General features: G+C 55.2%; 1 protein-coding gene across 1 annotated transcript in view; it reads right to left on the bottom strand.

Moving 5' to 3' along the window:
- ARHGEF18 (Rho/Rac guanine nucleotide exchange factor 18) overlaps positions 1-11,386 on the bottom strand; it is a gene marked incomplete at both ends in the record, with an annotated part of 67,619 nt that overhangs the window by 19,175 nt on the left and 37,058 nt on the right. The window contains one exon of the mRNA XM_080715451.1: positions 274-412. Within this exon, the coding sequence (XP_080571577.1) occupies positions 274-412 (139 nt within the window). The remainder of the gene's footprint in view (positions 1-273; positions 413-11,386) is intronic.

The raw sequence follows: 11,386 nt of genomic DNA, 5'->3' as shown, positions 1-11,386 counted from the left end.
TCCTGCAGATGCTGAGTAAGGCACAGACACTGGGTTATAAGACTGAGCAGTCTTGAGTACTGCAGGGAGTCCTGACAACGAGACCCAAGTACATTAAGCAAACTGGCTTGCCGGCGGCCGGACACACCCCAGAAAAAACGAAAAGGCAGGAACCTTGAACCAGGAGCTACTGGATGTCACCTGGTGACCAAAAGCATTTACCAGCCCGAGGAAGCGTCTCCTCCCCAGAGGACACTGCGCGTCACCCCGCTCTCCAGCCCCCACCCGGCTTACCCTAGTCGTGCCCCAGTTCCGGCTGGGCTCGGTGCTGGCTGGGGACCCCCTTTCTGAGAGACTGTCATGCCGACATTCCTGGACGGGACCGGGCTGCCATCGGATGGGAGGGCGCTCCTGGGGTGCTCCTTCAGGGAGGCTGCCATGGAGCCAAAGACAGAGTTGGTGCTCAGAAAGTGGGCGGGGCAGCGGAGGTGGCCGGCGCCCAGGCCCCGCTCGGCCTGGGGCCGCAGCGCCGACAGGATCCTGGAGGTCAGCAGCTCACGGTCCAGGAACACCTGCTCGTTCCACTTCCTGGGGAAGGAGCCGTAGAAGGACAGCTCGGGGCGGCCACGCAGCGCCCCACGCCCGTCGCCGTCCTTGGAGCGCGCATTCCCCATGCTGGGGCTTGGGCTCCCGGGCACACCACCAGCCGGCTGGGCTATGCCGCTTTATGCCTCGGTGGGATCCTTCTAGAAAGACAGCTGCGCCTGCCCTCACTGTATCGGCTGAGCAGCAGGGCCGGAGTGTAGGAAATCGGTCCCCGCGGCAGCCACTTAGTGCGGAGCCCGCACAGCGTTTTCTCTTTTGGTAAGACAATAAAAATAAATAAATAAATAGCCCTCCGACGCTCCCCTGGGTCATCACAGGGGGTGTGATCAGCGTAAATGATCTAGAAACGTCCAACAGGGAGCCCTGTACTCCCGCTTGGGCGCTGCACACACGAGATAATTAGCTTGAGATTGGATGTCAGGATGTCGCGGGGGCCATGACGGCGGGGCAGGCGCCGACTGAGCCCAGGTGCCCCTGCTCCTCAGCTACGCCATTCCACCATCAAAGGGCACCGGAGGCTCCAGCTGTTTACACAGTCACAGTATGAAAGGGTCTGGACTACAGGCTGGTGGAAATGTTTTCAATTGATAGAAATAAGCAATCCTTTTTTTTTTTTTCCAGTGATGGAGATGGAACCCAGGACCTCACACGTGCCAGGCGAGTGCTCTGGGTTGCCCACTGGGCTCAGTCTCCACCACTGTCAAGCTGCCACTGCAGTTCAGCCTCCTTACAACAGGCTCCCAGGGTGAAAACTGCAATTTTTTTTTTTTTTTTTTGGTGGTACTGGGGATTGAACCCAGAGGCATTCTACCTTGGAACTATAGCCCCAGTCCTATTTTATTCTGTATTTTGTGGTACTGGGTGGAACCCAGGGGCTTTTCTACCTCCAGACTATACCCCCAAACCTATTTTTTTTTAGTACTTTATTTGGAAATAAGGTCTCACTAAGTTGCTGAGATGCTCACTAAGTAGCTGAGGCTGGCCTTGAACCTGTGCGATCCCTGTCTCAGCCTCCCCAATGCTGGGATTGTAAGTATGTGCCACCACGCCCAGCTTATTCTGTATTTTGAAACTGGGTCTCAGTTGCAGAGGCACCAATCTACGTAGAACCCGCAATCTTCCTGTCTCAGCCTCCCAAGTACTGGGATGACAAGCGTGCGCCACCACACACAGCTCGGAGCAGTCTTAAAATGCAGTTTTCATAGCTGGGTGTGGTTGTGCACGCTTGTAATCCCAGCATTTGGGAGGCTGAGACTGGAGGATCGTGATTCGCGGACAGCCTCAGCTACTTAGTGTGGCCCTCAGCAACTCCGTGAGACCCTGTTTTAAAATAAAGAATAAAAAATTGGGCAGGGGGTGTAGCTCGGAGGTCAAATGCCTCTGAGTTCCATCCCCACACCCTAAAAAAAAAAAAAATGCAGTTTTCAACCGTTGTGGTGGCACATGCTTGTAATCCCAGGTTTGGGGAGGCTGAGATAGGAGGATCACAGGTTCTCAGGCAGCCTCAGCTACTTAGTGAGGGCACTGCAACTTAGTGAGACCTTGTTTCAAAATAAGAATAAAATAGGGCTGGGGGTATAGTTTGGAGGTAGAATGCCCCTGGGTTCCATCTCCAGTATCACAAAAATAATAAATAAATAAAACAATAACACAGGGCTGGGAGTGTAGCTCAGAGATAGAATGTCCCTGGGTGGTTTAGTCCTCACTAAACACATGCGCGTGCATGCATGTGCGTGCGTGCGTGCGTGCGCGCGCGCGCGCACACACACACACACACACACACACACACACACACACACCCTTCACACTTGGGAGGCTGAGAAAGGAGGATCTCAAGTTCCTGGCTAGCAGTAGCAACTTAAAACAAGACTGCTGTAGAGAAGGTCAAAAGGCAACACTGAAGAGAAATCCAGAACCAGGCCGGTGGCAGCGCCGCATGCCCATGATCCCAGTGCTTGGGAGGCTGAACAGGAGGAGCACAGGTTTAAGGCCTCAGAGATTTAGCGAGACTGCTTCACAGTAAAAGGGCTGGGGGCGTAGCTTGGAGGTAGAATAACCCTGGGTTATAAAAAGAAAACTAAGGTGGGCATGGAGGCACATGCTTGTAATCCCAGTACTTGGGAGGCTGAGACAGGTGGATTGCAGGCTCACAACCAGCCTTAGCTACTTAGGAGGCCTTCTGCAACTTAGTGAGACTTTGTTTCAAAACAAAACTAATAATAAAATAACATAAACTGGATATGGTGGCACACATTTATATTCCCTGTGCTTGGGAGGCTGAGACAGGAGGATCACGAGTTTGAGGCCAGTCTTAGCAAGTAATGAGACTCTCATCAACCTAGTAAGACCCTGTTTCCAAATAAAAATAAAATAGGGCTGCTGGGGTGTTACTCAGAGGTAGAATGTCCCTGGGTTCAATCCCCAGTGCCACCAAAAAAGAATTTGGGGAGACTGAGACAGGAGTGGTCAAGTTCGAGGCCACTCTAGCAAATCCGTGAGAACTGATTCAAAATAAAAAATAAAAAGAGGGCCGGGGTAGTTTAGTGGCAGACTGCCCCAGGCTTGAGCCCCCGTGAGCCCTCCCACACACAAGCTTTTCCTCCTGACCTGGCTCGGGCGACGGGCCCACTCACAGGAGTCTGAAGGCGGCAGCTGAGGCGCTGGCCTGAGCAGCAGGGAGTGGACCTGGGGGTGGACGGGAGCCTGCCCAGGAGGAAAGCAGACTCCCCCAGCAGCTTCCTGGGCGTGCCTGGACTTCTGAGTAAGCGATAACTTCGGTGGGAATTTAGGGTGACTGAGTGTGCGGGTGGGGACGTGGATGGCTTGGGTGCATTCCCCAGAGCGTGTGTGTTGGAAATTTAATCCCTAACTTGACAATACTGGGAGGTGGGGCCAAGTGAGAGGTGACTAGGCCAGGAGGGCTCTGCCCATCTGCATGTGTGGGGTGCTGGGGACTGAGCTCAGGGCATTCTACCTCCGGGCTACAGCCCCAGGCCTATTTTCTATTCTTTATTTTGAGACAGGGTCTCACTGAGTTGCAAAGGGCCTCACTAAGTAGCTGAGGCTGTCCAATAACAGAGATCGTCTTGTCTCAGCCTCTCAAATGCTGGGATCACAAGCGTGCGTCACCACGTCTGGCTTTATTTTTGGTTTGCAAACAGGGTCTTTCTAGGTTGCTATGTTTGTTCTCACTGTGAGGTTCTCACTGTGTTTGTGAGGCTGCCCTCAAACCTGCACTCCTCCCATCTCTGCCTCCCAATACACAGGCATGCGCTGTGCCTGCTCTGCCCTCATGACTGATTAGCTCATCACCGCCGGGGGTCTGTCGCAGGGCACACGGACCCCTGGCTCTTCTTCCTGCCACGGCATGCCGCAGCCTGGAGACCCTCGAGGGAGCGGCGCCCCACTCGTGACTCCCGGCTCTTTGTCACCCGTGTCCCCAGCACCAATCATCCCGTGAGAGCGGGAGGACTACAGCAGAATGGACTGGAGATGTACTGGCAGGGGCGACGAGGACGTCTGGTAAGGAGGACGCTCCCCACCAGCTGCGCAATCCTCCTGTGCAGCAGGTCAGCGTTCTCGGGCGGCTCATTCTGTGGCGCTCAGAAGGGCAGAAGGGCACGGACGTGCCAGGTGGCTATCAGGCGCCATTAAGATGGGAGACTAAAGTACCAAGATGTCCTCACATCCCCAGGCACAGAGGCAGAACCAAAAGGCAAAGTCTACACAGCGCAGGGCGGGCATTTCCTGCCGTCCCCATAGCGGTGGGGCCCCACCCAGGCAGCTGCCGGAGACTCGAGCGTCCCGATGTGGCCTTTGCTCGCCTCTGGGCGCAGCAGGGAGGTTCTCCTGAAGCCTGGTCTGGCCTGAAGTCAGCTTTAATCCAAGAGTCCACGGAAGAAAATGTCACTATCAACACTCTGTGGGAATTTCAGGCTCTACAGGCTCCTGTGGTCCCAGTACTTGGGAGGCTGAGACAGGGTCGCAGGTTCACAGCCAGCCTCAGCAGCTCAGTGAGGCCCCGTCCCCAAATAAAATAAAAGTGTTGGGGGTGTGGCTCAGAGGCAGAACAGCCCCCTCATTCAACCCCCAGTAACCCCCACCACGGCACAAAATAAAGAAATGCCAGCTCCAAAAATGCCAACCAACTACTGGTGACACTAAAGCTCTGGAAATAGGCGTCTGGCCCCAGAAGACGCAGGAGACGCGCGCAGTTTCCTGTCTGGAGAGGACAGTCACAAATCGAGTCTCTGTAATACTTGCAGCTACAGTGGTAACTCAAAAGATGAACCCTGCCTGTTTATTCTGTATTCCGGATGCTTCTCACATCTGGGGCCTAGAGTCCCGGGGGCCGTTCCTCCCTAGGCACCTCAATTCTTGGAGACCACAAAGGACTCACATGGCCACTCAGAGACTGCGGCCACCACCCTGCATCAGGCCCCGCTCTGGGGCATGTCCCTGCCCGTCACCCGGGCCCACTTCTATACTCTAGCCCTGCTGGAATCAAACCAGCCAATCCCGGGAATCCTGAGCCTGCACTCTCCTCACACATTCCCTGTAAAAAAAAAAACATTTTCGGGTGCTAGAGGCTGAAACCAGGGGCATTCTACCTCCGAGCTACACCCCAGCCTGTTTTTATTCTTTATTTTGAAACAGAGTCTCACTAAGTCGAAGAGGGCCCTCACTGAGTAGCTGAGGCTGGCCGTGAACCGCGATCCTCCAGTCTCAGCCTCCCATGTACTGAGATTACAGGTGTGCCACCGCACCTGGCTCACCCCATTCTTTCAAAGGCTCAGGTCTGAAGCCGGGTGTGGTGGCACACATTTGTCATCCCAGTCAGTACTTGGGAGGCTGAGACAGGAGGATCGTAAGTTTGCCGCCAGCCTCAGCTACTTAGGCCTTGTTTCAAATAAAGAATAAAAACAGGGGTGGGGGGTACAGCTCAGAGGTAGAATGAACCTGGGTTCAATCCCTAGTTCTGCAAAAAAAAAAAGCTCACAGTCATTTCCGTGTTTGCATGTCTTATCAGGCCTGGTTAAAACAAATCCCAGCCGCCAGCAATGCAGCAGCGGCCCAGTGTGCAGGCCTGCCTGCCAGGCGAGGGCAGCCTCCCAGTCCCCACGAGCGTTCTCCACGCCGTGGACCAGCTGCAGTGAGACGTGAAGCGCTGCTTCGGAACACAGCCTTGTGTTCCTCAAGGAGTCTGCCAGCCGCCTGCTCCTGGGTGTGTGCCCCAGGTGGGGACTCACAGGCACGCACACACTGTATGTGGCCGCCCAGAGCCCGGCGCATGGGGCCCGGAGGGGAAAGGACCCAACGCCCTGCAGCGGAGAGTGGACCACAGCGCGTCCACGCGGCGAGAGCCAGGGCCTGAAGAGCACAGCGGCTCTCCACCCCTGAGCTCCTCCAGCCCCAGCCCTTTGCTTTTTATTTTGATACTGGGGATTGAATCTAGGGCCATTCTACCTCTGAGCTACACCCCCAGCCACAGTAGCTGCTCTGGCTGGGCTGGGGGCATTGCTAGGGTTTGTCTGCCATGCACAGGGTCCTAGGCTTGATCTCCAACACTGCAAAAATAAAACTAAAAAAAAAAAAAAGAAGCGGCCTTGGAGCCCAATTAGCACTGTCTGCACCCTATGGAGAGGCGTGATTGATCTTTGGGGAGGCTGCTTTCTGCAAGGGGCGGGGGGAGGCGGGGAGGAGAACAAGAAATGAACAGTGACGATGGAAAACGTTCTTTGGAAAAAAATACAATAATTCTCAGCAACCTTTGGACACCAATCTGTTTTCATGGTGATTTTTTTTTTTTTTTTTTTTTTTTGTGGTATTGGGGATGGATTCCAGAGGCATTCTACCTTTGAACTACACTCCCAGCCCCATTTTTTATTCTTTTTTTGCAGGTCTGGGGATGGAACCCAGGGGCATTCGACCTCTGAGCTACACCCCCTGCCCTGTATTTTATTCCTTATTTTGAAACCGGGTCTCACTGAGTTGCAGAGGCCTCACTAAGTAGCCGAGGCTGACTTTGAACCGCGATCCTCGGTCTCAGCCTCCCGAGTGTGGGATGACACGCCACGCCGGCTCCATGGTGATTTTTAAAATGCTGTTCATCTTTTGGATTTGTGTGTGTGTGTGTGTGTGCGCACGCACACGCTGAGGGCAGAACTCAGGAGCGCTCTACCACTGAGCTACAGCCTCAGTCCGTTTATCTGTTTTTATTCTGAGACAGGGTCTTGCTACGTTGCCTAGGCTGGCCTCGAATCCGCGATCTTTCTGCCTCAGTCTCCTGCTCTGCTGGGATGACAGGGTGTGCTGCTGTACCTGGCTGGTTTCCTGGATGAAGAGCAGTCTGGGGGCAATTCAGAGCTTGTGTGCTCACAGAGAGCACATGTCTGCATCAACGCCACTCAGCCAAGAACCCTAACGACCTGACCAAGGGCTCCACGCTGCTCCCTGGAGGGCAGCTTCTCATAAGCCCTTCTAAACCGCAGGCTTCCCCTCAGAGGACAAGTGCCAGCCACATTTGCTCCTGTAGGAATCCTACTGGCCCACAAAGACGTTCCACTGAGACGCCAGAGTAGGAGCTAACACGCACAGGCCCTGGTTCAGTCCTCAGCACCACGAGCAACAGCAAGTTCCTGGCTCCATGGCCTCCCATGCTCTCAGCCCAGACAGCTTACTTAACCCTTCTGAGATTTTTTTAAAAAAGGGTTGGGAAGAAGTGCTTTCCTAGTATGCACAAGGCCCTGGGTTCAATCCTAAGCACTGCCAAAAAAAAAAAAAAAAAAAAAGTGAGTAAACAGCAGGAGGCCTGGCAGGAGGACTGCAGCGTCAAGGACAGGTGCAGCCACTTAGGAAGCCCCTCAGCAGCCTCACAAGACCGTTCACCTCAGAGGGCTCCTCACAGGTACAATGCCCCTGGGTTCAGTCCCGGAGCAGGAGGAGGAGCAGAGGCCGCGGTGGCAGCTGAATAGTTACTAACCATGGAAAGTAATTTTCTAGGAAGCCCACCATGATGTGTTTACTGTCTTTATCAGTTTTCTTTCTTTTTTTTTTTTTTTTTTTGTAGTACTGGGGGTGGAACCTGGAGGCTTTCTACCTCCAGGCTAGACTCCCAGACCTATTTTTCTATTTTATTGGGAGACAAGGTCTAACTAAGTTGCTGAAAGCCTCACTAAGTAGCTGAGGCTGGCTCCGAATCTTTATCAGTTTTAAACTTTCTTTTCATATAACCCAGAAGCACAATGGCTTTGAGCAACGTTGGCGTTGTGTATGTACGCATGTGTGCTGGGGATGGGACCCAGGGCACTGCTCGTGCTAACCCTGGGCACCCCACCCCAGACATGTCAGCAGGTAACCACCGTAAACTCCAAACTGCAGGCCGCCCCTCAGTGGCAGCGTGCCTGGAAACACCATTCAGAGGTGGCTGGGCCTGGCTCAGAAGCCACCCTGCTTTCTACACAAAGCCCGGGGGCGGCAGAGCAGGGGCTGGCACCCGCAGGCCCTCTGAGCAGCAGCCCCGGCTCCCGCTGAGAAGCAAGGGCTCCTTTTCTGGCACGGAGGGAGGGCTTGCACCTGCACCCAGCCATCAAGCTTTGTTTGGGTGAAGGCTCGGTTCTGGGCTGAGCTCTGGCTCTGGAGAGTTCTAGCAGGCACCAGCTTCGGCCTGGGGTTCCAGAGACAATTAGATTCTGACCAAGCGAAGCTTTCAGTTCACAGCTCCTAGCGCTTGGCTGGATCGATGAGAAGGCAGCCATTGATTTCTCCGCTTGGCCTCCTCTGAAGTGGCACAAGCCAGACAGTATAAAGACCAAAAGTGCAGGAGGGAAAGAAATCCACTTAACTCCACCTCAGGGGACAGAGAAAAATTAAAAAAGAATCCTGCAGCTCAGAAGGTACATGTGAGTCAGAAAGAATATTCTTCCTGGTACTCCCCCCCCCCCCCGACCTGTGGGCGCCGCATACAGGGGTCCAACCAATCTTGGACTGAAAATACCGGGAGCAGCCAGGTGTGCTGGTTTGTAATCCCAGCACTCGGGAGGCTGAGACAGGAGGACTGCGGTTCACAGCCAGCCTCAGCTACTTAATGAGGCTCTTTGCAACTCAGTGAGACCCTGTTTCCAAATACAGAATAAAAAATAGGGCTGGGGTGTAGCTTGGAGGTAGAATCCCCTGGTTCCATCTCCAGTACCCCACCCTCCCAAGAGAACAGTTCAGAGACATCCTGCAATGGTTGCAAGGCACCTGTCCATCCTCTATCATGGGCCTGCACTGCCCTACATTCAGGCAGTGAGCGTGGCGGTAACAACGGCCGGTCCAGGAGGAGAGCAGGCAACAGCGGCGGCACGCCCAGGCCCCTGGCTACGTCATGCCTCAGTCTGGCACGCACAATGTCGGTATCATCTCAGGGCATGCGGCAGACACATCTCCACCCACCACGGAGTGAGGGCCCAGGACTGCAGGGGTGTGGTGGCGCACCTGTAATCCCAGTATTAGACAGGAGGGTTGCAGGTTTGAAGCCGGCCTCAGTAACTTAGCCAAGACTCTCAGTAACCTAGAGACCTTGTTTCAAAATAAAATATAAAACAGGGCTTCGGGAGCAGCTCAAAGGGAGAGTGCCCCTGGGTTTAGCCCACAGTATAAACGACCCTGTGAATACTCTGTGGACATTTCTGGGGACAACCCTTCCAAGCAGAAACCCTGGGCAAAGGGGAGGAGAACTTCCTTGTACTAAGCTTCCTGCAACCATCCAGGTTGACACGGAAGGAGCTGGGGCTCCAGAGCGTGAGACGCACAAGCCCCACGCCCAGACAACTGGGTCTTTTGGCCTCGGCCCTGCCTGCCTCACAAACAGGTTGGCTGAGTTCCGGAAGCTTCCTGGAAGCAGGGTGGGTCCCCCGTCCAGTCTCGGCCTCGGGCAGAGTCCTCAGGCGCTTTCTACCCGTGCACCTGCGGCCTACCGGGGCCGGCTGCAGGACACTACCTGGGAGCTTGGGCCTTGATCGTGTCCTGGGCGGGCCGTTGCTTCCTCAGCACCCCAGGCCCCATCGCTGGCCCTGACTTTGGCTTACCTAATGGGCTCTGGGGCTGCCCCTGGCCACTTGGCCGGAGCAATGGCGCCCTTGGGTGCAGCTCAAAGGCAGAATGCCCCTGAGTTTAACCCATAATACAAAATAAATAAATAACCAAACCACCCTGTGAATATGACCGTGAGGACATCTGTGGACACCTTCTGGGAACAAAGCCTTCCTCGCAGAAACCTGGGCAAAGGGAAGAAGGACTTCCTCATGTGCGGTGGCCCCTGTGCGCTTGGAGCCAGGCCCTCCTCAGCCTCACCCTGCCACCAGCTGCCACCTCCTGGGTGCTGTGGCCAATCACCTGGCTGCCTGTGGGAATACAAAATGGCCCCTGCTCCTCCACTGGACACTGAGACTGAACGAGGAGGCGCGAGCTGCCCCTGGGGCCCAAGCACCTCACTGAAGAGACCTGCATGCCTTCCAAGCACAGAAGACGCCATGCGGGCGGGCTGGGGACACGTCCGCACAACGCAAGGCACTGGTGGCTGGGACCTGGGCTCAGCCCCTCCGTGCCGTGGTCCCAGGCTGTCCAGGAAGGCACTCTTAGGAACCACTGTGCTTCAAAACACAACAGCAGGGTGTGGTGGTGGACACCTGGAACCCAGTACTTGGGAGGCTGAGATAGGAGGATCACAGGTTCGAGGGCAGTCTCAGCAACCTGGCAAAACCCTGTTTCAAAATAAACTTTAAAAAAGCCAGTTGGTTTCCATAGCGTAGTGTAGTGGTTATCACATTCGCCTCACACAAAATTTAAAAAAAAAAGAGGGCTGGGCCTGTGCCCAGAGGTTCAATGCCCCTGAGTTCAATCCCCAGTACCACAACAAAGCAACCCAGAAACCATTTACTAATCTGTTTAGAAAAATTAAAACCCGAGCCAGGCATGGTGGCACACGCTTGTAAAACCAGTACTTGGGAGGCTGAGACAGAAGGATCACGTAGGTTCAAAGCCAGCCTCAGCCAAGGTCACTACTGAGGTCTCTGAGGCCAGGATCGGAGCCTGCCGACGGGTTAGGCCGGTGCCGAGGCCAGCGAGGCTGGGATTGGAGCCTGCCGTGAGGCAAGGCTGCTACTGAGGCCTCCGAAGCCAGGATTGGAGCCTGCCAAGGGGTTAGGCTGGTGCCAAGGCCAGTAAGGCCGGGATCAGAGCCTGCCGGGAGGCAAGGCCAATGCTGGGGCCTCCGAGGCCGGGATCGGAGCCTGCTGAGGGGTTAGGCTGGTTCCGGGGCCAGCGAGGCTGGGATCGGAGCCTGCCATGAGGCAAAGCCGGTGCTGGGGCCTCCGAGGCTGGGATCGGAGCCTGCTGTGAGGCAAGGCTGGTGCTGGGGCCTCTGAGGCCGGGATCGGAGCCTGCCGAGGGGTTAGGCCGGTGCCGGGGCCAGTAGCTGACATCGGAGCCTTCCATGAGGCATGGCCACTACTGAGGCCTCCGAGGCCGGGATCGGAGGCTGCCTTGAGGCTGGGATCGGAGCCAGCTGAGGGGTTAGGCCGGTGTCGGGGCCAGAGAGACCAGAATCGGGGCCTCCCATGAGACAAGGCCGCTGCTTGAGCCAGCGAGGTCTGGATCAGTCCACTGGGTAGCCAGGCCACTACTGGGGCCATCAAGAGTGGGATCGGTACTTGCAACACGGCATGCACAGAGAAATATCGCAGAAAATAAAAATCAGATGCTTCCCCTAATCAGCAATAACTAGGAGGAAAGGGGCAACAGGAAGAGGTCGAGCTAT

The sequence above is a fragment of the Muscardinus avellanarius genome (genome assembly GCF_963383645.1).
Source record: "Muscardinus avellanarius genome assembly, chromosome: 18".
In the NCBI taxonomy this organism is placed as follows: Eukaryota; Metazoa; Chordata; class Mammalia; order Rodentia; family Gliridae; genus Muscardinus; species Muscardinus avellanarius.
The sequence above is the reverse complement of the archived record's forward strand: the minus strand, read 5'-3'. Positions and strand labels throughout refer to the sequence as shown.